Below are 25,028 nucleotides of genomic sequence, written 5' to 3' on the forward strand. Positions count from 1 at the left end.
GATCCTGAAATAACCATGGTTAATCAAGTTATTCAATACCTCATTGTCATGGTAATTAAAATTTAAAACTAGTATTGCGAATTTTGTCTTAAATACATTGTCCTTTCAAATAAATTTGGCTCTGCCGAGAATTTACGTTGGGTTTGATAGTTCAATAACTACGTGAAAGTAAAAAAGGCAGGTAATTGTACAATAACTCCTAAAACTCCAAAAACAAGTTGATAGCTTTCCAATTTTAGTGTCATGTGGAATTGTGGTCCTTCACACTTAAATAAGTTACTGATTTTTCATTTTTGCCTTTGATTTTTCTAATTTTAGTTAATGTAAGTTGGTGTTTTAGTAATTTAGTTCCCGTAAGATATCTTATTTATTTTTAATTTATGTAAGTTTGTATTTTTAAAATTTTGATACTTGTAAGCATGAAGTTATGAAAACTATAAATAAAAAAAATTGTAATCTTCAAAAAATTAAAATTAATAAAACTTAAACTTATAAGGACTGAAAATAAAAAATAAAAACTTACAAGGACAAAAATTAAAAAAAAACGACTTTGGATGACTAAAATTAGAAAAGTGAACTTATAAAGATAAAAAATAAAAGAAACACTAACTTATGGGGACCAAAAACATAACCAAGCCTAGTTTAATTTATGAGAGCCAGAAAACACAAACTTATTCTGTTGGCTAGCTAAAATGGGTATTCAAATTTAAAAATTTCTGCATTCTGCAACGGAGACGGAACTAGGGAGTACAGTATTCACATTCATATTCACGTTTTAGTTGATAAAATATACCAAATTTCATATATGCAATTTTCTATATTTCAGAAACTTATCAACTAAACTTTAGCATTTCCAAAGACGAGGACTCGAAAATAGAACGGGAGTGAAATGGAAGGAAGTAAACAAATGGACAAACAAATTAAGCAACAACATTCAGAAGTCTCTCTTATTTAGTCCACGAGATTGGATATGGGATGAGAAGATGATTTTTCAACCATCAACAAAGAAAGTTTACATTATCAAATAAACTGAGCTACTAAGGAGCCTGAAAGATCAGCTTATACCAAATCTGAATCTTAACACAAGGTCAAACAGCCATGATACAGACTTAGGAAGGGCATTCTCACGCATACAAATCTATGCCCCAAAACACAGCTGGTTGATTGGTTCGATATTTTCTATCTATACTTCCAATGAGCTCCATGTCCTCTTTAGACAACTCAAAATCGAAAACCTGAAAGTTCTCTTTCAACCTCTCCAGTTTTGACGATTTAGGAATGACCACAGTGTTCCTTTGAATTCCCCAGCGAAGGCTGATCTGGGCGGCAGTCTTTTTGTATTTTTCAGCCAGACCCTGAAATAAAAGAAAATGGTATACTCTCAAATTAATCAACTTTATGAAACTGTTTTTGGATAGACAATGCCTGGGAGTTATGGTAGTTGGCTAATAAATATTGTGCTCGGAAACTAGTATTGACAACTCACTTTGAGAACTTGGTCATCCAAACATGAAACTGTTCCAAACCATTCAGCATTTGCTGCAGCACCTCCTAGTGGAGTGTGTGCAGTGACACAAATCCCATGCTTCTGACAAAATTTGACTAGAGAATCACGCTGGAAGTATGGATGAGTTTCAATCTGATTTACAGCAGGCTTTATCTTGGAATATGCTAAACAATCTCTGGTCAGAAAGATATCATAGTTGCTGCAAAAAGCTTTTTGTCAGAATGCAATTTCATTAAAAAAGAATCGAGCATTTCTCAAGTTGAGACAAGGGGAACAAACCAGCATATAAAAAATCTTGAATGTGTACCATGTAAGTCAATACAGTTGATTGTTTAATTACTTAGAGGGATCATTAGAATGATGAGATGGATATTGCAAAGACACTTGGCTGCAAGTCTTTAATCATCCCCAAATAATAAAAACTTCTCATAAAGGAACTGGAGTGTGCATTGAAAATCATGTAACCCATGACTAATAAGAGGCTGTCATGATGCCAACCCTTATGAACTCTTTTTTTTTTTTTATATAAGAGGAACCCTTGTGAACTTAACAAAACTAGTTGGTTTACTTTCTTCATTGATGATTTTTCTGTTTCTAAATGACTGGATAAAACTTATCCATAAACTATAGCCATTAAAAGGAATTTCTGGAGCATATATAGCAAAGAATGTTTGCAGCACCAAATTGCACCTGATCCCTATGCTGCGAACCAAGCCCGATGAAACAAGATCTTCCATTGCATGCCAGGTCGTTTCCAGGGATATGGTGGTATCTATGTCCAGGACCCCATCATCACCCAAAGGACTAGAAGTATTACCAACCCCTGCATGTATGTGAAATATGTCAAAATTATATTAGAAGACATTCAAATGTGCTTGTAATAACTTGTTAAAAATCCCAAACAAAACAACATGACAGGAGGTGATTGCGTAAAGTAGGCAGTATATAATAATATATACATGAACACAAAAGAACAACTTGAGGTATTTTTCATGTATATATCTGAAGAACATCCGTGTGTATGGAATCGAAGTTCATTTGTATTTTCTGTGTGTAATCTTAAAACACTGGTAAGTTAGATCACTCCTTTAACAGTGCTAATTATAGTTACATTGTAACTATAACATGCACAAAAAGATAAATTCAAGGGACGCATAGGAAACGGACATACCAGTATGCCTTACGGCAACAGGAAAGTGAACAAGATATAAATCTAGATACGTTAACTGAAGCTTCTTGAGACTGTCTTTACACGCCTCAAGAACGTGGCCTTGATCAGAATTCCAAAGCTGAAAGCAGATTCAAATGCAAAGGGTAAGACAGTAATTATCCGACCCAGAACAATAATCATCAACAAACGTCACAAAGAAACAAGATTAAGTCCACAGGAACGGTTGTGAAACTGACCTTGGTGGTAATGAAGAGATCCTCTCTCTTCACAAGGCCACTATCAAAAGCCTCCTTAAGCGCATCTCCAACTTCTGCTTCGTTTTTGTAGTCAGCTGCAACAAGCCAACAACGCATCCAAATCTAATCAACCACCATATGTTTTATCCACAGATCAACTAAGAAACAAGCTTTGATATTCATTAATCAACAAGTTTTGGTGGGGTTAGTCTAACAATATACCAAAATGGGATAAAGGGGCATAATAATATTTAGCTTTAGCAAAAAGAAAGTAACTATAGGGGGAAACTAATTTTTTTTAATAGTTTAAACTGCCCCAAAAGGGACAAGATTCCAAAGTAGATTAAGAATCCAAAGCTAAATTTGGAAAAATAGTATACCAGCACAATCAAAATGGCGATAACCAATTTTGATGGAATTGAGAATTAGGTCCCTGATTTCGTTTCCTTCCATGCGCCACACGCCCAATCCAATGATAGGCATCTTGAAGCCATTGTTGAGTGTTATTGCCATGGTTTTTCTCTCTTCCTCCTCAGCTAATCAAGTGTGTTTGTTTGTGTGTGTGACCAAGATCTCTTATGCTTCAAGTTCGGGCCATTATGTTGGAAAAGCCCAAGTCCAAGCCCATCATAAAACAAAGCCCAATAAAAGCACCACCTTATGACAACTAAACCGGGCCGGTTAAATTCGGGTTCGGGGTTTTTTCACCCGGTCCAAATGGAGCACCGGAAGGGGGTAATTAACTAACTATAAAATAATGGAAATGGTTCCTTCCCCTCCACACTGTACGGTAACAGAGATCGGAACGTGGAACTGCGGAAACCGGAATATCTCACTTCTCAGATCAGATCAATCCGACGTCGTTGCAGTTATAATGGCTCCATTCAGCGGCGATGAGACGGCACCGTTTTTCGGCTTCCTTGGAGCCGCAGCTGCCCTCGTCTTCTCCTGTAATTCAATCCCTAATTTCTCAATTAGATCTATGCTCGTATTTTCTTGATCTCTTTTGAATTTCACTTTATCAGGAAATTTTAATGTTCGATGCGCAATTTGATCGCTGCATGTAAAAAAAAACATATGTTATGATTGATGATTCAGTTGTGCTTTGGTGGTTTTTGTGGAGCAATGATTTTGTTGGATTCAATTAAGCTACTGCAAATCGTAGACTTAGTTTTACATATAAACTCAGAGGTTTTATCTCATAGATCAGTAGTCATTTCTCGTAATTATTGTTAGAATCTTCGTTGTTTTGGTTGGAACTCAGCGGACAAAATAAGTCTATTGAAATTGCTTCACGTTGTTTCGATTCTTGAAATTGATTGGTGGAAGAACCGTTGAATAGTTATGTATATAAAGAAAGAAAAAGAAATTCTGAGCTTCTTCGATAGCTTTGCATTTTCTGTAGATTTATCTTTAATATGAATTGTTTGAACTGATGGAGGAAGGTATGGGAGCTGCCTATGGCACAGCGAAGAGTGGCGTGGGCGTGGCTTCGATGGGTGTGATGAGACCGGAGCTGGTGATGAAGTCTATTGTCCCTGTTGTTATGGCTGGAGTTTTGGGTATTTATGGCCTTATTATTGCTGTTATTATCAGTACTGGCATTAATCCCAAGGCCAAATCTTATTACCTCTTTGATGGTTATGCACATCTCTCCTCTGGTCTTGCCTGTGGGCTGGCTGGTCTCTCTGCTGGCATGGCTATTGGTATTGTTGGTGATGCTGGTGTTAGGTATAATTCTTCTGCCTTAGTATCTTATCTATGATTAAACTCGGTACTGATTTGATCTTATTCTGAAGTCTACAGATTTCATGGTGATACTTAATGTGATTGCTATGCTTTCAATCAATGAACATGTGAATCCTTGATGAAATGTATATTTTGCTGATAGTTTGATACATGGATATACCTTTTATAATGATTCCTAATAGAAATTTTACCTTGAAGTTTGAACAATTTATCTTCTTATGCAGAGCCAATGCACAGCAGCCAAAGCTTTTTGTTGGAATGATTCTCATTCTCATCTTTGCTGAGGCTCTTGCCCTGTATGGACTCATTGTTGGTATTATCCTGTCTTCTCGTGCTGGTCAGTCTAGAGCTGATTAAGAAAGATGTGCTGCAAAATATTCTTTGATCTCCCACCTGTTTTAAAACCTTCTTATTGTGAGGGCAAGGGGGGTAAATTGTTAGTTGTGAGGTTAGTGATGTTGGGATGGCACTTGCAAGGTTTAACAAATACATGTGAAAGCAGTAGCTGCACCAGTCATTTTTGTGTTTGTTTAACTAGTCTTTCTTTGCTTAATAAAGCTTCTTAAGCTTTTTTTTCCCTATGTGCCATATAATCTTAGACTTTATTTTTGCCTGCTGCCATTGTAATTTATATGTATTAATGGGTCTTTTAGTATTGGATGCTGGTGTAGCTAAACGTTGCCTTGTGTTTTGATCAGTTGTATAATCCGAATCGACATGGATGTTCTCAATAAAAGAGCATTTATTTTTTATCAATAATAAAAGAGCATTTTGAGTATTCTAATAGTATTTTGAATGATGAGATTGTTGAAGCAAGCAGGGAATATGATTGAATTGATCTTTCATCGTGCTTCTTCGCCTCTTTAAAATCATTCATTACATTGTTAACCCAACCTCCTCTCTTCGTACATGACATACGCGGTACCACATGATCCATGAGTTACGATATTTTTCTTTGAATGATGCACTCTGGTCACGTGTAGCAAATTAAATTGGATATTTTCCTCTACTTTTGAACTGTCAACATTGGTTACGTTCTCCTTGGCTTCCATTTCTTGTGTAACAGAGTATGCTTCTATTATTTGCTCGCTTGTATTATTTGCCCTTATTTTTTTTAATATAAGATTATAAGTTTTTTTACGTAGATGATCTTATTCAAATTAAAGCCATAAAGAGTAGGAGATATATAGATTGATTCGATGGTTAAAAAAAAAAAGAGGAGAAAATTGTGGTGAATTTAAATTCCTTTTACTAACAAAAAAACAAATTAATAATTAATATTTTCTAAAAAATATATCAGAAATAATAAGTTAGTTCTTTTGGTAATTTTTCTTTTAATAATATTTTGTATATATATATATATATATATATTTATAAAAAAAAATGCATATACAAAGCTTAAAACTTTTCTTAAGAAAAATTAAACATATTACAAGAAAACTATAACACATTATAAGGAGGGGTCAAACTTCTTCCTGAATTATCCATTCTGTCCGCTCATCTTTATTTTGGTTACTTTCATCTTTATACAGTTGCTATTATTCTTTTTGCTTTGCTGGAGTCTGATTGAATTGAAATTATGTTATACTGCCGAAATTTGTCAATACAGGGAGGCATGTACATTTCACTTTGTTTATGGTTTCTATTAATTCAATCTCAACTGGTTAAACTGTATATATGTCACCCACTACCAATATGGCTTTTAATTGTATCATGATACAATATTCAGCCTTTGTTTTTGTTTAATACCAACAAAAGTGCAAGTCATAAACTAAAGGGAAAACTATTGGTAGTCATTGAAAGACCGAACATTTAGGGTCACATGGCTTCCATGTTTTACATACCAAGCTACTACTAAACTATTAATAATAGAAGGATTTGTTAAAGGCATTGGTTAACAAATTAAAAGAAAAAAGATTTATTATATAAATTATAAGAAAATGTAACATAATTTTTCATCTTTTAATAAAATTATTTTTACTTTAAATTCTGTAATCAATACCATTAGAGGAACTGTGGTAGAGTATGGTCCAGTCAGAATTAAAAGGGAGAGCAACAAGTGATGGATTATGGATATGAGAAGGGAAGTTGCTGTGGCTCCAAATTAACCACGAAACGATTCGAGAATATGAAATATGAATAGTTTATTAACACACACCTCATCTTGTTGGTGAGACAAGTAAGAGTCAAAATCTTGGCTTAACAGGTTCAACACTGCGTACCAAATTCCGAATGGAAATGTGTGGAGCCACAGCACTGACATGGTCCCATACCATCTGTCCGTCGCTTCACCTTCCTCGATCCGTCTCTGTAAGCTCATTCAATGAAATGAACCAACCAAACCTTCTTTTTTTCCTTTCTCAGTTTTTGCATTGTTCATTTATACCCATTCATTCCATTTCACTAGACCAGGGAGGCTAGGAGCTTCTGTGTTTGGTGTGTCTCTGATCAAGACCCCAAGGTATTATTATTATTATCCATTCATTCCCTTTGCTTTTGCGGGGGATAATAACAAATTAACAAAACATTAATCAACGTAAGTGAGTGGGATGTTAGACGTGGTAATTGCTAAAGCCACTTTTGTGGCATGGAAACTCATAAATAAGCTTAGTAATGCCGTCAAATTCTTAGCTTACGTTTCATTCTATGATTTAGTGTATAAAATTGAATTTAAATGATTAGGATTCTTTCAGTTGAACATTCAATTCAACTGAAGAGAACCCTTATCTGCAAATTTACTGCCAACCATTGAAAATTTTGTTGAAGGCTTACTTTTGGTGGTGCAAATTAGAAGCAATAGATGGAGTAGTTCACTTGAGCAGCAGATAGTTGGAACTATTACTCTCCCATGTTACTCCGTGGAGCAGCATAGAAGAAGAGCTTCTCCTATATTATACATAATAAACACGGGCTTTCGTCCTCAAATTCTTGAGAGAAAATTCATATAATCTGTTTTGAGTGTTCCTCCTATTGAGGTGTATTCTCCAATTTTAAGAGAGAGTTTAATCATTCTATATTATATTCAGAGACCAAGTTTCTTCACGTAATGAAAATTTCTCTTACTTTTCCCCATGGTTTTTCCCTTATATGCATTCCTCATTAAATATTATATGCCAATTCATGATTTTCTTCTCAACTTTAACTTAGTTGCATGATATTATTTCTGTAACCTCAGTACCCAATATGGGACTGTTCTAGTTGTTAATTTTGTGTTCTAATAATCAAGTTAGGCTTCTCTTGGCCTTGCTTTAGGAAACCTGATACTGAGCTAGGATTGTTAGATCTCAATGTTAAAAATAAGCATTTCATTGGCTCCATTTTAGTGGAGTGCCACCTGTGATTATTACAATCCAGGTTATTCCCTTCTCTGGCTCTGCAGGTAGTATTACAATCTTTAATATTTCCACCTCTCAACTTCACAACAGATTATGAGCCAAAAATTGTAGAGGGGTGAGCTATGCAACTTCATATACCTTGGTTTCTATGTGTCTGGGAAGCATGATTTCTGTTAAGATTATATTGGTAATTTTCAAATTAAGATATTATTTAACTGTTTCTTAGTTTTGGCTTTTCTAAGTGGTCATTTAGTTTAGGTTTCTTCTAGATTGTTATCACTTGAGTGATTTTGCAGGGAAATAAAATGATCATATCTGTAACTGGAGCAACAGGTTTTATTGGTAGAAGGTTGGTGCAAAGATTGCATGCAGGTTATGCCCTATGCTCTAGCTTACTTGGTAAATTTGTATAAGTTTTATGATATGATATGACTCTGTTTTTTGGTACATTGATATGCAGCATTTTCCTAGTGCTCTCTTGCATATCTAGATTTCAGCTTTTTTTGGCCAATCCTGGATAAATTTTACTCTAAAAGGAGCATTGTGGTTGTATTGTTCTCGTCAGTTTGACTTTGCAAAATAATACTACATATAAATTCAAAGCCCGAGTTAAACATTTGGTAAATAGTTGCATCTAATGGACTGTATTGGTTCCTTATATTGTTACCCTGTGTGATGAATCAGTAGAATCCCTGGATTTTGTTAGACTCTTGCTTGCCTAATTTTATCAATTGAATTCTTAGCTTTTGCTGGTATGTGTGAACAGTTAAGCTAACTTACTGTCTCAAATAACAATACTTGCAGACAATCACAGTGTTCATGTCTTGACACGATCTAAATCTAAAGCAGAAACAATTTTTCCAGGTAAGAAGGTAATAAATTAATGCTATAAATGTGCACTAACACTCACACTTCACAAAATAATACCTACTAATATTCATTTGCAACTGCAAACCTTTTCAAGAGATCAAAGTGACACATCAACTTCACTTACATCTGAGTACCTTCAATTTATAAGTACTATATATTTTGTTGATTTCAATTCATACATAATTCGGATTCCTCCAGTATTGAATTTCTAGTTTTTTTTACTCGTCATGGTAGAAAAATTAATAATTTTCTGCACAACTTGACTCTGTCAGACAACTTTGGATTAGTTGGTTAATTTTGTCCTGGTATCTACAGCAAAAGACTTTCCAGGAATCAAGATAGCAGAAGAGCCAGAATGGAAAGATAGCGTTCAGGGCTCAACAGGGGTTGTGAATTTGGCTGGACTGCCCATAAGTACCCGGTGGTCTCCTGAGGTTATTGCCATGTCCTTATCACTTCCACTACTAAAATGATGTAGACTTCAACTTACACCTAGTTGGCGGTTATTAAAATTTACACACTACTTTTTTATATCATAAAATCTGAAATTATAAATAATATGTTAATGTATATTTGGCAACTTTTGCTATCTAGGACGGACACTGGTGTAAGGTTTAAACTGCTGAACATTATTTCTTAGAGCCGGTAACAGACTACACATACACATACAGTGTCTTCTTGTTTTTCTATCCCTTCTTCCTCCAACCTTCATTTGGATGCTGGTAAAATTAGCACATGCATATCCCCTAATTTGTTAACATGCATTTTAATGCTGCAGATAAAGAAGGAAATCAAGCAAAGCAGGATTCGAGTGACCTCAAAGGTAAGCATACATTTCCCATTGATGAAAAATTAAAATAAATATATTCTTCTTTTATTTACTCTTGGTAAAAAAAATATGTGCATCAATGTAAGTCACAGTTATTTATATAATCGGTTGCTTATTCTTCTTGACCTATTTATTTCGTAGCAAAGGTTGCAGAATTGATAAACAGTGCACCAGATGATATTCGACCTAAAGTTTTTGTTAGTGCAACAGCTGTTGGTTATTATGGTATGTTTGTATGTCAAAACTGGTTCAATGCTAATTGATCATTGATCATTTTCTTGCATGGTAATTAATATTATAATTGGTTGTTTAATGCATTGGTTAGCAAATGTAATTATTTTTGGAGCATGTTTTATAATCACTTCTTGTTTAATAAATATGCATTATTTTGCATACGAAGTAAGTATTTTCATTTTCCTTCCACTTTAATATGTTCAGGCACCAGTGAGACACAAGTCTTTGATGAACAAAGTCCATCAGGAAAGGATTACTTGGCTGAGGTAAGGAAAAAAATGTTTGTTTTTGTTACTGTTGCAAAGGAAATAATATAAGATCTTAAAATCTGATGAGAGAATAGGAAAAAAAAACTGTTTGCTTTGCGAGTGGAATTGAGGATATTGCTCATGAATTTCGTAAGGATATTGATATTTCTTGTTTAACTTTTGATAAGAAGATGGTGTCGAATCTAATAGCTTTTTGTTTATCTACTTAATTGACGGTGTTTAAGGATATTGAATTATTGATCATTCATTGTTGTACCATATACATAGCTTGTCTATTTTTCCTTTGAAAAGGCTGTTTCTGATTATTCAGTTCAATGAATTTGATATTTTCGGGGTCAAAAAAGGTTATTGTAACCAGTCAACCTTGCTTGGTTTTGGGTATTTAAGTCACTAAATCACAATAAATTTTCTCTTTGATCGTGAGTTCCCGTACAAGGGATACAACATGAGACTGTGAACCTTTAAAGTGTCTAGTACAATATATACAAGTTAAATGAAGGCAGTGATTATGAAAGATTGGAGCTACTTTTGTCTAAGTTCCTAAACCTTAAGATGTTATTCAAATAGATGGAACATTTTGCATTGTACAACTGTAGCTTCTAGATTGCATTGACCAAAATTGTGCCTTCTGTTCAGGTTTGCAGGGAATGGGAATCCACAGCCCTAAAGGTAAATGGAGATGTTAGAGTGGCTCTAATTCGCATTGGTGTTGTTCTTGGTAAAGATGGTGGAGCATTAGGTATGACTTCTAATCTACATAGTTCTGGCCTTGAATATATTATTTGACATCCTATGTTGTCCACTTATCCCTTTAGACTTATACGTGAGCTATTCTTTTGAATAGGATCTTGAAACAAAATCTATTTCGTTACACTAATTTTTCTTTTCATATCATAAAAAACTATAAATGATTTATAACTCTTGAAATTCATGATATTGTCTGGGTATAACTGATAATTACATTTCTGAGTCTCTGCAGTTAAAATGATACCTATCTTCAACTTGTTTGCTGGTGGACCTCTAGGCTCTGGAAAACAATGGTATTTCACTCAGTTTCTTGCTCTTGTAAGATATTGCTTTGTAGTAATTCTGAGACACTGTGTGATGGGTTTTAGTTTGTCCTAATTTTCTTGTGTCACGGTGCAAATGTGTTATGAGATGGGTTTTAGTTTGTCTTAATTTCTAGGTTGATGTCATAGTTGAGTTATTTTTATTCTTTCGCGTACAGGTTCTCCTGGATTCATTTGGAAGACATTGTCAATTTAATATATGAAGCACTATCAAATCCATCTTACAAAGGTGAATTTTTCACTCGCATATCTCCAAAAGGAAATTCATCAAAATTCTTAAAAAAAGTTGTAAATGAATAATGGACGATTGAGGTTGGATGTAGCATAGACTTCTTATAATAGGATTATCCATTTTCCACCTATTACATTAATTCCTCCAGCTGCAATTACACTAATTCCTTTTGAGATATCTACCACCTACTCCACACATCGTCAAGGCAATATAATGGATATATTTCCTTTGGTTACTTTAATCGTGATGAACCTATTGCATTATCATGAATCATGTTTATGAATTATGAATATTTGTAATAGGTGTTATCAATGGAACTGCACCAAATCCTGTGCGATTGGCAGAATTGTGTGACCAGCTGGGAAATGTCTTGGGTCGTCCCTCATGGCTGCCAGTACCGGACTTTGCGCTCAAGGCTGTCCTTGGAGAAGGTGCTACTGTGGTAAGTAATAATCTATGGTGACTTTGTTCTCAGTCCACATAACTTACTAACTTTTAGCATGAAATCCTTGTTAACGTCTCTTTGTAGGTTTTAGAAGGGCAGAGAGTGCTTCCTATTCAAGCTAAGAAGTTGGGTTTCCCATTCAAATATCCTTACGTGAAGGATGCCCTTCAAGCAATTCTTTCTTGAAGCAGTTTTAACATAGCAACTGCCACATTCTTTATTCTTTTGAATTCCGGACACTAGAGGCATTCACCGTATTGAGATTTTTGAAAGCGATATACATTTGAAGATGTGGTTGAATTGTAATCTAGTTAATTAACTAATACATACATGATACCGTGTGTTCTATAGCATATTAACACTGGCACGAGATCGTCTATATCTTCCACAAAACTGAAAACGCCACGTTTATTTTCCTTTTCATTCCCAAAATCTATTATAGTACTATAATCATCCTTTTCACACAAGCTCTTCCCCTGGTTGTGGTTTTCGATTTCAAAACTGTGAAAATACTATTGCAACGCGAGTAAAAGTTGTAAATATTATTACTACCGTATAATCCCAAATCCCACAACGTCATTCAGAGAGGTAAATACAGTTTAGAGTGGAAACTACGATTATCTGACAACTTTACCTAGGAGAAAAAAAATGGATACCTTTATTCAATATAATCACCCTTATTCTAATCGACGCTTGTCAAAGTTTGGTCACGGGTCTTTAATTGGATTTCAACGTTATCGTCAAGTCCTTCTTCCGCTTTGGGTTTCCTGCAGAAATTACCGAAAGACTTTTCAATTTCCTCGAGAGTCTTCCCACGTGTTTCAGGGAGCAGCGTGTAGTGAAAAATCCACGCAACAGCAGCGACACCAGCGAAAAGAAAGAAAGCACCCCCAATGGTAATAGCTTTCTGGAGGGACAAAAAAGTCATCGCAATGACCCCACTGGTGACCCTATTAACCGCTGCCCCAATTGCCACGCCCTGAGCCCGCAGCCTCAACGGGAATATCTCGGAGCTATAAACCCACGTGATGGGCCCAGACCCGATAGAGAAAGTTGCCACGTAGGACAGCACCGCAGCGATGCTGAGCCCAACGGCCCAATTCAGCGTGGTCTGCGAATGGTCCACCACAGTGAGACTCAGGCCCAGAGTCAAAAGCGAGAGTATGAGCCCACTAACGCTGCAAAGCAGCAACACGCGCCGCCCGGCCCGGTCCAAGAAAAAAGTGGCGACCAAAATGGAAACGGTCTTGACGAACCCAACCGCAACCGTGGCGAGGAGACGGTAGTTATCGGATTTGATCCCGGCCTTCTCGAAGATTCTTGGGCTGTACAAAACGACGGCGTCTATGCCCGTGGCTTGCGCGAAGAAGTGAATCCCAAGCGACGCGATGAAGATGTGGCGAACCGCGGGAGTGGGGTGAAGGAAAAGCTCTCTCCAGACGCCGTGGCCGTGGGTTTGCTTCGACACCAAAACGACGTCGTCGTCGCAGTCTTGAGGGATCCCAGCCGTGTCTTTGATATCGGCTAGTCTGAGCCGAGCCTCTTCCTCCGACTCGGAGATTTTGTAGAGAACTCTTTTGGCTTCGCCTAATCGACCTTTTGCCACCAGCCACCTTGGCGACTCCGGCATGGCTAACACTGCCACGCCAATCAAAATTGAAGGAATGGCTCCCACTCCCAGCATCAGCCGCCAACCCAACCGCAGTGCCAGCTTCGAAAATCCGTAGTTTGAAATGTATCCTATTAAAATCCCTCCGTTCAGAAATACCTGAATATCAAAATTGTTCTTACTACATTTGCATAATAAATAAATGGAAAATTTATCCATTTAGATTGGAATGAGATGAATATCACGGATAATATTTAAAAGCAAATATTTTAATTAAATAAAATATATAAATGAATATTATATTTGTTTTTTTTTAACTATATTATTTTAAGTGTATTAACGATGTAAAAGTGATGAATTTGAAGGAAAAAAAAATTGAATCAAAATAGCTAATAAAAAGTATATGTTGGAAGCATATAGCACGGTGAGACTTGGAACAAGAGAATTGTTGGTGTCTCCTTATACATTTGTTTGATTGTTAGGGATAAGAAAAATATGGATAGGATGAGTGGATGAGTGGATGAGATTAGAGAAGAGTACCTCAGGCAAGGAAGTGAGGAAGCCGCGAGAGGAGCTGGGGGAGATTTCGGAGGTGTAGACGGGGGCGATGAGGAAGGCGAAGCCGATGCCGACGCCGGCGAAGAAGCGGCCAAACATGAGAAAGGCATAGTTGGGGGAGAATCCCATGAGGATGGCTCCGACGAAGAAGATGGCGCCGGCGAGGACGATGGTGTAACGGCGACCTATCCAGTCGGAGGTTCTGCCGGCGATGAAAGAACCGACGGGAGAGTAGAGGTTTATGATACCGTTCAGGATTTCGATTTGCACGTCCGATACCTTGAGATCTCTTTGTATGTACAGTGCTGCTCCACTCATCACTCCAATATCTGTAATCAAAGTTCACATTTGATTTTATAGTACTAACTATAGTTAAAGAAACGAAAATAAATGGTGGTAGTACTCACCGTAACCTAGTAGGATGGAAGTCATTGAAGCCAAAATAGCACATGCGAAAGCGTACTTGTTCCTTCTGGGCTTCTTTTCAGGATTTTCAAAATCCTCCTCGTAATCTTTCAGAGATTCAGCCATCTTAATTAGCTGAAGAGGATAGTATTCATCTCGGATCATTATATAATTGGAGTTAGAATTAGGACACGGCACGTTCCACTGTCACTGTCACTGTCTCACCTCCATTTTCTATATATTATTTTCCACTCACCACTCTTGCTTGGACTTGACTAAAACGTGCAATAATCATCCACAGAAAAACAAATGGGCTAAATAACGTAAAAATGAACAAGGATAAGTAATTAAAATCCTCTTTGAAGAATATGATGAGGAGATAAATTCATCTTTGAAAAATAAAAAATATAATTTTAGTTTTTTATGAGAAAAAGTGCAGTAAATTAATCTTCTTATTTAATCGGGTCAAATTCTAATAGTTCAAATGGATTCTGTAGGAATAAGATTGGCTAATCCTTATTTGAAGACTTTTGGAACAATTGTTCATGGTCATTATGGGAAAATACTTCCTGAAGGAGATATATTAGTTATATTTATCTATGAAAAATTAGGATTGGTGATATAGCACAACTGCACAAGGTCTTCCAAAAGTAGAATAGGTATTAGAAGAAGTTTATTGATTCAATATCCATGAACCTAGAAAAGATAGTTGATATCATTTTTATCATTAAATTGTAATGTTTAAAAATTAATTTAATAATAAATTATATTTTTTATGATTAATTTAATATTAAATTGTAAAATTTAGAAATCAATTTATCATTAGATTGACTGCAGTTAAATTTATATTTTAGGAACCAATTTATGAGTCCTTCACATCTTCAATAAAATTTAAATATTTTCCCAAAATAAAAGAAAAATCAATTATATAAGAGACTAACTCAAGATGTGTAAATATAAAATCTAGGAAAAATATTTAAATAAACAAAAGAGATTTTTTTTTTCATTGATTCAATTTTCAATCAATTTATCAATAACAAACAAATTACAACGTAATGTGTGTCATCTGATGAAAGTGTATATCCATATAAATATCAATCAATATGTATAAAAATATGTCTTGGAATTGCAGTTGAATTGGTCAAAGCACCACCCTCTCTGAAGGTTAAAGCTGCAAGTTCAAGCCTCGTCAATCCGAATGGATACAAGCCTCCTAGGAAAAAGACATCCATTCATTTTTTTTTTAAGGAAATAAAATTAATAAACAAAATCTTATTCCCAATAAATCAAAATTTTTGGTATTTGAATTTGATTGTTACATATAAAAAATAATAAAACAAAACATGAGAAGAGAGTTTTATAATTTGAATACACTTTCACTTAAAAAAATACACTTTTAATTAATTAGAAACTATAATAATTAGTATAAATAAACTTATTATATACCATGATGTGTGGTAGAGTAATAGTTGTAAAAAAGTTACATATAACATTTACTGTCGTGTTTATTCTCTAAAATGAACCCTCTAAAATGTAATCAATCTTCATAAAAGACTGAACTTAAGAATCAATTCAAAACAAATCAATTTAATACCTAATCGTGATACAAAATAACATGACACTATTTTTAATTAGTAAATGAATTCTATTATTTTCCATTTATTATGATCCCCTTATAATAAAATTAATATTGGATACAGCTGTCAATTTGATTTTTAAAAACATTGTATTCTTTTTTGGAGAAAAAAAGAAAAAAGTAAATTGTATTCTAGTATACTAAAATAATAAAATTTTGATAATATGAGATAAGTATATGTATTTAAGACGAATAAATATTTCTAAAAAGGCAATAAAAATAGATTAAATTTGTATCCAATTGTTAAAAGGAAGTTAAGGAACTTTATAGCTAAGTGAGACTGATCAAGATGCATGCATGATTCGATCATAACCAAATTTTAAGTCTTATTCAAATATATTTCTTAGATTTAACTTTTATAAATTGAGAGTTTCACTCTAAAAATAAGATAAGAATTATAATTATTTGTTGAAAATAATAATTAAAATTCAAACACTAACACAATTCATTATATATATATAAATGAATTTAATTATAATCTTAATCACTAATTTTAAGCTACAATTATTTTTTTCATTTACTTTCTAAGATGAATGTCTTCCTTTAAAACAACTCAATCTTTTTTCTTTTTCTTTTTTTCTCCAAATCCTGTTACCACAACATCCAGTTCAATTAGTTCAATAGTTATATTCTAGGCGTGAATTATTACAAATCTTTAAATATAAAAAATCCCGTCATAAGATTTTCCAACACTATTATTGGTAAACCATTTTCCAAGTCACAAAACAGTAACAGAAGCGAACACATATCCTTTGAAACCAAATTTCTCTATAGCCATCTTGATGCAAAATCTGGACCATTGACTGGTTAAATCACAATACTACTAGAAGTTAACAAAGAGAGAGAGTGTGATCAATGACTACAATTCCTACTGCAGAGAGATTTCAGGTGTAGAGGCAGCAGAGGATCTGTACTCAACAAAAGCCCAACTCAGATGTGGAATTTGTGGTTAGCCAGTACCACACTCCACTCCAGTCTATATAGTTAGGGCCTAATATTTAATTGGTCGAAACCAATAGGGTTTATTGTCATTTTGTCGTCGGTAGGTAACCAAGATGACAACTTATTCGTTGTCTTTATTTTTAGTTTAATTTGATACATTGTTAGAATAGAAAACAATTTACACTATTAATTAATTAAAAATAAATTATAAATATAAAATTAAAATAATTACTATAAAAAATAATAATTTATTATATACAATAATTTATGACAAAATGATAAGAAGTTAATGTCTATGTATTAACAATAAAAATAATTTTATATTATCATCCAATTATAAATTATCATATAAATTATTTTAAGATAATTTTTTAAAAGTTATTAAGCATACTATATATGATAGATTGAATGTTTTTCACGAATCATAATATAAAAAGTTTTATTAATATTAATGTCTTCTAATTCAGTTTAGCTAAAATGATCTATACTGACTCTGCCTCATGACACAATTCGATCGTCTCAGTGTACGTAGTACGTACACAAAAGTATATACGGCTTCGTCCAAACTCGAATGTGAGGGAGAGAAAGTAGTTTACAATGAAACAAGCAACACAACAAACCTTGCACCAGGGAATTGAAGTAACGAAAAGAAAACAAAAAATGTCACTTTGTTAAATGATAAACCAGAACTATAAAAAAGACAATACAACCGCCCAATCAAGAAGAACTCATACATCTCTCATCTCAACGAAGAGGCATACATCAATCAGAAACTCTGATAAAATTTCTCTAACACTGTACACGTGAGGGCCAAAAAATAAAAACGACTATAAAAGAGATGTTGAGCTATTTTTCCATGGATAAGATGATCTTCGCCCCGTGAGTTGGGGTGTGAAGCTAAGGCCAAACATCTCCTTGAGGGCCTTGCCTCTTTCCCAAAACCTCACTAACTTGGCAACTATTGTAGCACTTTGCATTACGTGGTTCATATCATTTTCGCTCCATAAACGGTTCCCTAGTTGCACCCTCCTGCGCTTTGAATCCAATGCAATGCCCCACTCCTCGTATAGCCTTCTTCGCTCCTTCTCCGAAAGCCTCCTCTGCATAAGCTTCACAAGCATTCCTCTTTCTCGCCGAAGAGCTTTCACGCTGTATCCCCAAGCATATACATGTCAGCATGAAATACTCTAGTAAATAAGCCCAACTACTATGGTGCAAGGAAAAACCAAGTGAATCAAATATACAAAACTTGCAAAGTTGAAATAGTTTTTTGTAAGGGATGAAGAGACTTTATTTGTAAATACTCAATAGCATATTATTAGCAATAGTCATGATCTATTTCTCAACATATATCAAAGGGTTTCCGTCGAAAATTTTCATTGGCCGTCTTGAATTCCAAATATATCAGATACTCAAATAAAGGCATAAGTAGCAGAACGAGAGAACCTTGAAGCTAGTGTGATTGTCTGACTATCGCTCACAGACTGGTTTCCATCAGAAAATGATTCTTTGAGGAAGGATAATCTTCTAAGTTCTACCTCCATGTAAATGGAGTCTGTTGGATCACCCCTGAACAAAAGAAAGAAGTAGGTCCTGTGGGTCAATGGTACACAGCAAGATTGCCACAGTTCAATTATCTCTTTCTGCTGTCTCTTGAATTGCAGAGACCAATCTAAAGGAGATCTAGGCGCCTCCAACATCGGATCCACACCCACATCTTTCACGTTCTTTCTTCCTGTCTCCTGATCCTACAATTCAGAAAGCAGAATTTACTCAAAAGTACCATCAAGCATCAAGATTCAAAAACTGACATTCGAAAATTCAGATTTAAATCATCAAATGGAACGTTGTATGAATATATATATAATTAAGTCAAATTGTCAATTCATTATGCATGCCTCCTACAAGTATCAATATAAAAGTCTTGTTACAGTCGAAGTTGGAGTTTCTCCCACCTACTTAAGAAGCCATAGTTGTAAACAGTACAACAGTCATATATTGAATAAATGGCATACAACAATTTTCATTACTTAGGATCATGTTCAATTTCAGTTAAAAGATCAGTAATTCATTAATTGAATTTGAAGGGGATCAAGAAAGCAGCTAAAATGATTTATTCTCACCTGACCATCAACAAGATGCTTCTCATATTCTTGTTTGACCATTTCTTTCATCCCAGCAACAAAAGTATGGATGCTAGTAATATCCTCATCAGCAGATGTTCTGATGCTGCTGGCTCTAAGATCATCCACAGAAAGACTTCCCATGGAAGACTGAGAACCATTCCTTAACAATTTTGTGGAACCATCATAATTTAATGGAGGAAACTTCTGCAAACCATCTGGCCTTCCAGGGAATCCTTTTTCATATCCATTGGCTGGAGTCCTCTGTATTCCCCCTACTGACTCGGGAGAACCAGTCATGTGATATTCCGTACAACTCCAGCTTCTAGTTAATCTAAGATTCTTATTATTTTCTGACATGACCTGTGGAGATTGTTCATCAGGGGAAGGACATACAAGAGAATCAATGGTTGACTGTACAACATGCAGTCTCTGCTCCAGCAATGTTGAATTTTCTTGGATCTGACTGTCTCCAGTATCTTCATTCAAATGTGAAGATATTTCTTGGCTTATTCCACTTTCGTCTCCAGATATTGGTAAAGCTAACTCCCCATTCTCAACACATCGAACTTCTTTGCAATAATCATCAGGGTCTTCTGTACAAGCAAAAGCTAACGAATGTATAATAATGGCGGGATCTGATGCAGTTCCACCAAAGAATATAATCATTTTTATCAAACTAACTACTACGGGCATAAATATGCAAGGACCTACCATCAGGATCACTGTCTCCATCATTATAATGAGGATTGTTGAACTCTCTAATATGTGTATTAGGACGATGAGGACCACAAATGCTGGATGACTCTGATACTGAACAATCATCTTCCCAGATATCTTCCCCTTCCTGCAGATTAAGATGATTATTAATGCTAGCCTGAACAAAAACAATCCCAATTTAGAGGCATGATCTCAAATATGTAAAAGAAATTACAAAATAGAAACTACTTTTCCAGATATCTGATCCTTTCCGACCATGCGAAGCAAATCCTCAACCCTTGATTGAGCAAGGTCACGTTGCTTAGTTAGCTCCCTAATCTCCTTCTCCATCTGAATAATTGAAACTCATATCATCAACATCTAAGGAGTAAGGAAAATGTAAAATGCTATTAACATCTCTACTACTACATCTAAGATATCCAATTTCACCCAAAAAAGCAAGAAACATATATAAAATGGCTGCTACATTCAAGTGTTTCCAAGGAGAGTTTGGCACACATGTTGAAGGCTATCTCTAATCACCAACAAAACTTAAATAACAGTAAGATATATTGAAGAAAAACCCTGCCCCCACCCAAAAATATAGAAAAAGACAGGTAAACAAGCAGTCTATTTGGGGTCTACTCAAACATGATGCAGCCCTTCTTCAATATTAGGATACATAAATTCACAAGGGCAGTACAGTTCACTAACTCAAGTAGCCAGAAAAGAGAGGTTACTGCACAATATTGTTCTAAATATCTTTGAAATTCCATACATAGACATGTCCACAATCAATACAAACATAATAGCATAAAAATTCAAACAGTAAATTATATGACCTTTTCTATCTGAAGATCTTTCTTTCTCAATAATGCTGCATAATCACAATTGGAGGTAGCAGGACCCGGAGTTTTCAACTCACTCTCCAATCTAGCCACCTCTTTTTGCAAATGCTTGACCAATGCCTTATCAGACATCACGACATTAACCTGTGCTTTAGTGGTCACCTCTTTTGCACAACAAGCAAAAAGAAGTGTGTTTCTGGTTTGCTCAACATGGCTACGTGCAGGGCTCAAAGTGCAAATGATAGCTGTTCTAGCATTTCCACCCAAACAAGGCTGCAGTATGCGTGTCAACTTGGAGTCTCTGTAATTGATGTGTCCATGTCTTCCCTTACTGCATTCATTCACATTATGTCAATAGAACTTCAAACTTCTTCTATTTTGATATGGTTAGAAGAAAGAATCAACAGAAACTAGAAATTGGGAAGGGAGTTTCAAGAGCATCATCTAAGATTTCAATGGCAGCACCGGGGAACTTCCAAGTTTTACACATGAACAGTTATACAGAGTAGCTCCTGCCTTAAAGTTTGAACATACAGAAGATTTCTAATGTAAAAATATCTCCAATTAGAAACAGGGTACACTAATCTGTCTTCCTTTGTCTCAATTTCTTGACGATGGGTGAAATAAACATCACATTAACTAGATTTCAGCTCTCTAACAACTCAGTTTCATATAAATTAACCAAAGAGATTACCCTAATATTTTATACATAGAAGCGCTATCCTACTACATTAGCCTATGATATTATAATAGTGCAAAAAGATGAAGTATTGTGCTAGTCAGTTTCATGCATAAAGAATGTAAGCAACCTAATAAGACTAAGCAATACTAAAATTAGATTTTCTAACTATATTAGAAACTGCGTAAATAAGGAAGACAACATAAGCTAAGGAAGAAGTAGACAACCTAAGCTTACGAATAACTGTTCCAAGAGTAAGTAAACTCCGGTTTATATGACAACCTTCTTTTAATCTCATCCCAGCTGATGATGCCTGAGATGCGCGCTCACTCCCTGCCAAATCAACTAAATTCTGCAGAGAAACAAATTAAATAATTATAAAATCTTTGATAAACATTTCATGCCCAGAACAATAGGGGAATTTTAAAAAATGTAAGCATACCACACTAGCTACTAGGGTCGCTGAGTTGCCTTTGCCCAGGAATTCCCTGGCAGAACTCTCCATTGTCTGAAAGATTGTAACTCCATTAATGGAAGTCCTATCAGTAAAAAATATAAAGCACAATATTTTAAGCATACAAGTGGAATGCACGTACCAATCTTATAATTTGGTGAGATCTAGAACTCTTTTCATTTAGGTATGTCTCTCCCACCTGTCTCTGAGCTGCAAGAATAAAGTAAGCATTAAGCAATATAATGGTACCGACTACTGACTACCCTATAACAAGAAAACTCTGCAAAGTTCTTTACCTTCACTGTAGGCTAGAAGCTCTTTTAAATGCTCCCAGTCCCGTAGAGTCTCCTCTGTGAGTTTCTCTAAAATGGGCCCTTTCTGATGAAAATAATGAATCAAGAAAACAACAGTTAATTATGCAATCTTTTTTAGTATTAAACTTCTATCCAATATATATATAAAAGGCATTCACCTCAGGATCATCACGTAGTCTAAGTGGAGTGTTGTCCGTGCTGAGGAGGTCTCTAACAATTTCATTGTAAATTTCAATTGCTGAGAACTTCAATATAAATGCTCTTTCTTCATGCTAAAAAAGTCAAAATATTCTTTTGTCAATAGCACTTACTAATAATGTTATAAACAAGATCTCTGGTGGAGAATGAAAGCCAAGAGTTAAACAGGCATATATCAATATAATAGTAGTCTAATTACCCTCTTTATATAGTCAAAAATATCTGCAACAGCGTATTCAGTTATTCCAACCATCGTGTATGTCTTTCCACTACTTGTTTGCCCATATGCAAAAATACTTGCTGAAAGAATATATAGACACCTATATCAATCAAAGTGCGCAAAGCATTTAAGAAACAAACCAGCATAAAAATATATACTCACAGTTAATTCCACTGACAACTGAAAGAGCAACTTCTTTGGCTCCTTCCTCATATACCTGCCTTGTGACACAATCACCCCGAAATACTCTGTCTACCACCAATGAAAACGTAAATTAGGAAAAAAGTGCATTGCCTTGCCTTAAGCCAAAGTAATGCAATCCGAAACTATTCGAAATATAAAAAATAATTAAACATCATTTTTCAGGTGAAGGAAAGTGATTCCTTTAGGACTATATATTTGCCAAATCTAACCCACGTTAATTCCCCAATACTTGTTAGTACTTTTTAATATCAGGTCTAAACCTGAAACTGAATATTTCAGTTTCAATGGCAATACAAATTCCAAAATAATAAGGCAACATTATTAAAAAGAGGCATTTGCTTACCAAATGTGTAGGCGCTTGGAAATGTGGAACCCTCACGCAGCGTGTTCCGGTACAAGATGGTAGTATCATTAATGCATTCCCAGTCTGCTGATTCATTAGCAGCAATTTCCTTCTCATTCAAAGGCCTCAGTCTTATTGACACCAGAATCTTCTCTTCGCGACTGCTCACTCCTTGCATCTTCTCCCATTTCAGCAGCTCTTCTCCAGCAATAGCTCCCATTTCTCTCTTTTAACTCAATGATTTCTCCAACCCAATTAGCAAGCTAATCAGACCTCAGAACAAGCTCATGACTCCTAAAAGAGGACAAGTGGGGTGGGTAACTATTAAAGTTATTCTTCATTTCCCAAAATGCAAGCATTTAAAAGAAAAGATCTGGGAGTTCACAAAAAATACTAAGCCCTTTACTAAATGCTAGTGATAATCATAATTCATAATCATGAAATGACCAAACTCAGAAAAGATAGCAACCCATTAATTTCGGTTGATAAATAAAATAGGCAATAACAGCAATAACGAGCTAACTTTAGATTATATTTATTTCCAACCAACGAAAGAAAGACCGAGACAAAACAGAATGCTAACTAATTACGCTTTTATCATCAAACTATCAGTGGTTGGCAATATATCACGACCTAAAACCAAAAGACTTCTGTTTTAAGAGAGAGAGAGGGACGATTAATCATGGTTTTAGTTTAACCCGGTTAAAGAACATGCCGGTCTTTTACTTATATATTCTTTGGTACCAAGCTTCATATGGAGAGAAGAATAAAGAAGGAGCAAGGGAAAAGAAAAATTACAAAAAAAAAAAAAAGTGTTGCTGGGGCTAAACACAAAGCATAAAAAAGCGGGGTTCCCTTTTCCATTAATCCTTCCTTCAACAAAGACCAATTGTGATGTAAGAATAGAAAGCTTTCAACAGCAGCGACCCCCCAATAACGCTTGAGAACGAAGTAACAGAGTTTTTACATAATAATAAATATGAAATTGACCATAAAAAATTGGTAGTTATGCACACGCAGCACAACACTGGTCCCAAACAAACAGTACCATCCTTTTCAGTTTTTTTTCCACCCTCCTCCTCTTTATTTTTACTTCTGGCCAATTAACAAAAGCATCAGAAACAGTCACTCATTCTCATTCATATCATTTTTTTTTATTTGCAAACCAAGGAATTTTCACCTCTCAACTTCCACATGTCCTTTTCGCCATACTGTAACACCGATAACCTAATCCACATTCACAGCATACCGTGGTTAATTTATGAATCCGCAACCTCCGATAAGTTCTGGAGCTGGTTTTTTTTTTTTTTTTACTTATTCGAGATCACAATTCAGAAAATCGGATATGAACTGAAATAGAAATAATTGATCATCTCTAATTCTCTTAAATAAATGCCTCGTTGAATGATGCAACGTAGCGTTAAGTGTATTCTTCAAATCAAGGTTCACAACATGAGCGGATCTTTTGGAACTTAGCAAGTGTATTCTTCTTCAGAAGCCGGCACAAGCCACAACGTAGCACGGTAGCGTTAAGTAACTGTCAGATTTTGTATAAAAAAGAAAAAAGAAAAAAAGAAAACAGAGAGAATAGTGATAGAGAAGAAGGAAAAAAAAAACATACTTGATGAGGGAATAGAACAGTTAGAATCTGAACCAACTTCACGAACAACGAAGTGACGAACCACGATCTGAAACAGAACACAACGGAACACAATGCGAGTTAGAGAGAGAGAGTCGTCGGTTGAGTCTTCACTCTCTCTCTCTTCAGAATCTGAAGCTCACACGCATCGTAGTTGGGAATGGACCAGCGGGCGCGTAAATCTGAAGGGGTGTGTCTATTTCTTCCATG

At 35.2% G+C, this 25,028-nt stretch overlaps 5 protein-coding genes across 16 annotated transcripts; 2 read left to right on the plus strand and 3 right to left on the minus strand.

Annotated features, from left to right (window-relative positions):
* Window positions 1-823: 823 nt before the first annotated feature.
* LOC100806500 (NADP-dependent D-sorbitol-6-phosphate dehydrogenase-like) lies at window positions 824-3,464 on the minus strand. Its single transcript, NM_001253237.3, has 6 exons — window positions 3,295-3,464; window positions 2,915-3,009; window positions 2,679-2,796; window positions 2,198-2,330; window positions 1,487-1,706; window positions 824-1,355 (listed from the first exon to the last, which is right to left on the minus strand). Exons 1-6 carry the CDS (start codon window positions 3,425-3,427, stop codon window positions 1,125-1,127), a joined length of 930 nt encoding a protein of 309 aa, NP_001240166.1. The 5' UTR covers window positions 3,428-3,464; the 3' UTR covers window positions 824-1,124.
* Window positions 3,465-3,694: 230 nt separating this feature from the next.
* LOC100812380 (V-type proton ATPase 16 kDa proteolipid subunit) lies at window positions 3,695-5,440 on the plus strand. Its single transcript, NM_001415690.1, has 3 exons — window positions 3,695-3,864; window positions 4,360-4,645; window positions 4,888-5,440. The coding sequence occupies exons 1-3, from the start codon at window positions 3,789-3,791 to the stop codon at window positions 5,018-5,020; spliced, it is 495 nt and encodes a 164-aa protein (NP_001402619.1). The 5' UTR covers window positions 3,695-3,788; the 3' UTR covers window positions 5,021-5,440.
* Window positions 5,441-6,734: 1,294 nt separating this feature from the next.
* LOC100814881 (epimerase family protein SDR39U1 homolog, chloroplastic) lies at window positions 6,735-12,300 on the plus strand. Of its 5 annotated transcripts, XM_041007391.1 has the most exons (14): window positions 6,735-6,973; window positions 7,076-7,124; window positions 8,043-8,185; window positions 8,295-8,370; window positions 8,803-8,862; window positions 9,184-9,302; window positions 9,647-9,691; window positions 9,844-9,922; window positions 10,136-10,197; window positions 10,837-10,939; window positions 11,180-11,240; window positions 11,429-11,499; window positions 11,805-11,944; window positions 12,032-12,300. In XM_041007391.1, the coding sequence occupies exons 3-14, from the start codon at window positions 8,147-8,149 to the stop codon at window positions 12,131-12,133; spliced, it is 957 nt and encodes a 318-aa protein (XP_040863325.1). In that variant the 5' UTR covers window positions 6,735-6,973; window positions 7,076-7,124; window positions 8,043-8,146; the 3' UTR covers window positions 12,134-12,300. The 5 variants fall into 5 exon arrangements, with proteins under 5 accessions (XP_040863325.1, XP_003540960.1, XP_040863326.1 ...); XM_003540912.5 differs by lacking the exon at window positions 8,043-8,185 and having other exon boundaries at window positions 6,736-6,973; window positions 7,071-7,124; XM_041007392.1 differs by lacking the exon at window positions 8,043-8,185 and having other exon boundaries at window positions 6,738-6,973.
* Window positions 12,301-12,474: 174 nt separating this feature from the next.
* On the minus strand, window positions 12,475-14,803 carry LOC100816478 (polyol transporter 5). The gene is made up of 3 exons (XM_003540913.5): window positions 14,522-14,803; window positions 14,097-14,443; window positions 12,475-13,715 (listed from the first exon to the last, which is right to left on the minus strand). The coding sequence occupies exons 1-3, from the start codon at window positions 14,682-14,684 to the stop codon at window positions 12,630-12,632; spliced, it is 1,596 nt and encodes a 531-aa protein (XP_003540961.2). The 5' UTR covers window positions 14,685-14,803; the 3' UTR covers window positions 12,475-12,629.
* A 2,892-nt stretch (window positions 14,804-17,695) lies between these two features.
* LOC100820012 (kinesin-like protein KIN-7E) lies at window positions 17,696-25,028 on the minus strand. Of its 8 annotated transcripts, none has more exons than XM_041007364.1 (16): window positions 24,801-25,027; window positions 24,429-24,668; window positions 23,180-23,473; window positions 22,795-22,884; window positions 22,612-22,712; window positions 22,373-22,486; window positions 22,197-22,278; window positions 22,043-22,110; window positions 21,889-21,954; window positions 21,674-21,798; window positions 20,762-21,098; window positions 20,169-20,270; window positions 19,935-20,067; window positions 19,221-19,831; window positions 18,544-18,845; window positions 17,696-18,246 (listed from the first exon to the last, which is right to left on the minus strand). In XM_041007364.1, exons 3-16 carry the CDS (start codon window positions 23,397-23,399, stop codon window positions 17,925-17,927), a joined length of 2,673 nt encoding a protein of 890 aa, XP_040863298.1. In that variant the 5' UTR covers window positions 23,400-23,473; window positions 24,429-24,668; window positions 24,801-25,027; the 3' UTR covers window positions 17,696-17,924. The 8 variants fall into 8 exon arrangements, with proteins under 8 accessions (XP_040863298.1, XP_014619956.1, XP_014619958.1 ...); XM_014764470.3 differs by having other exon boundaries at window positions 24,360-24,668; XM_014764472.3 differs by lacking the exon at window positions 24,429-24,668 and having other exon boundaries at window positions 19,221-19,813; window positions 24,801-25,028.

This window comes from Glycine max, chromosome 12, assembly GCF_000004515.6.
Source record: "Glycine max cultivar Williams 82 chromosome 12, Glycine_max_v4.0, whole genome shotgun sequence".
Classification (NCBI taxonomy): domain Eukaryota; kingdom Viridiplantae; phylum Streptophyta; class Magnoliopsida; order Fabales; family Fabaceae; genus Glycine; species Glycine max.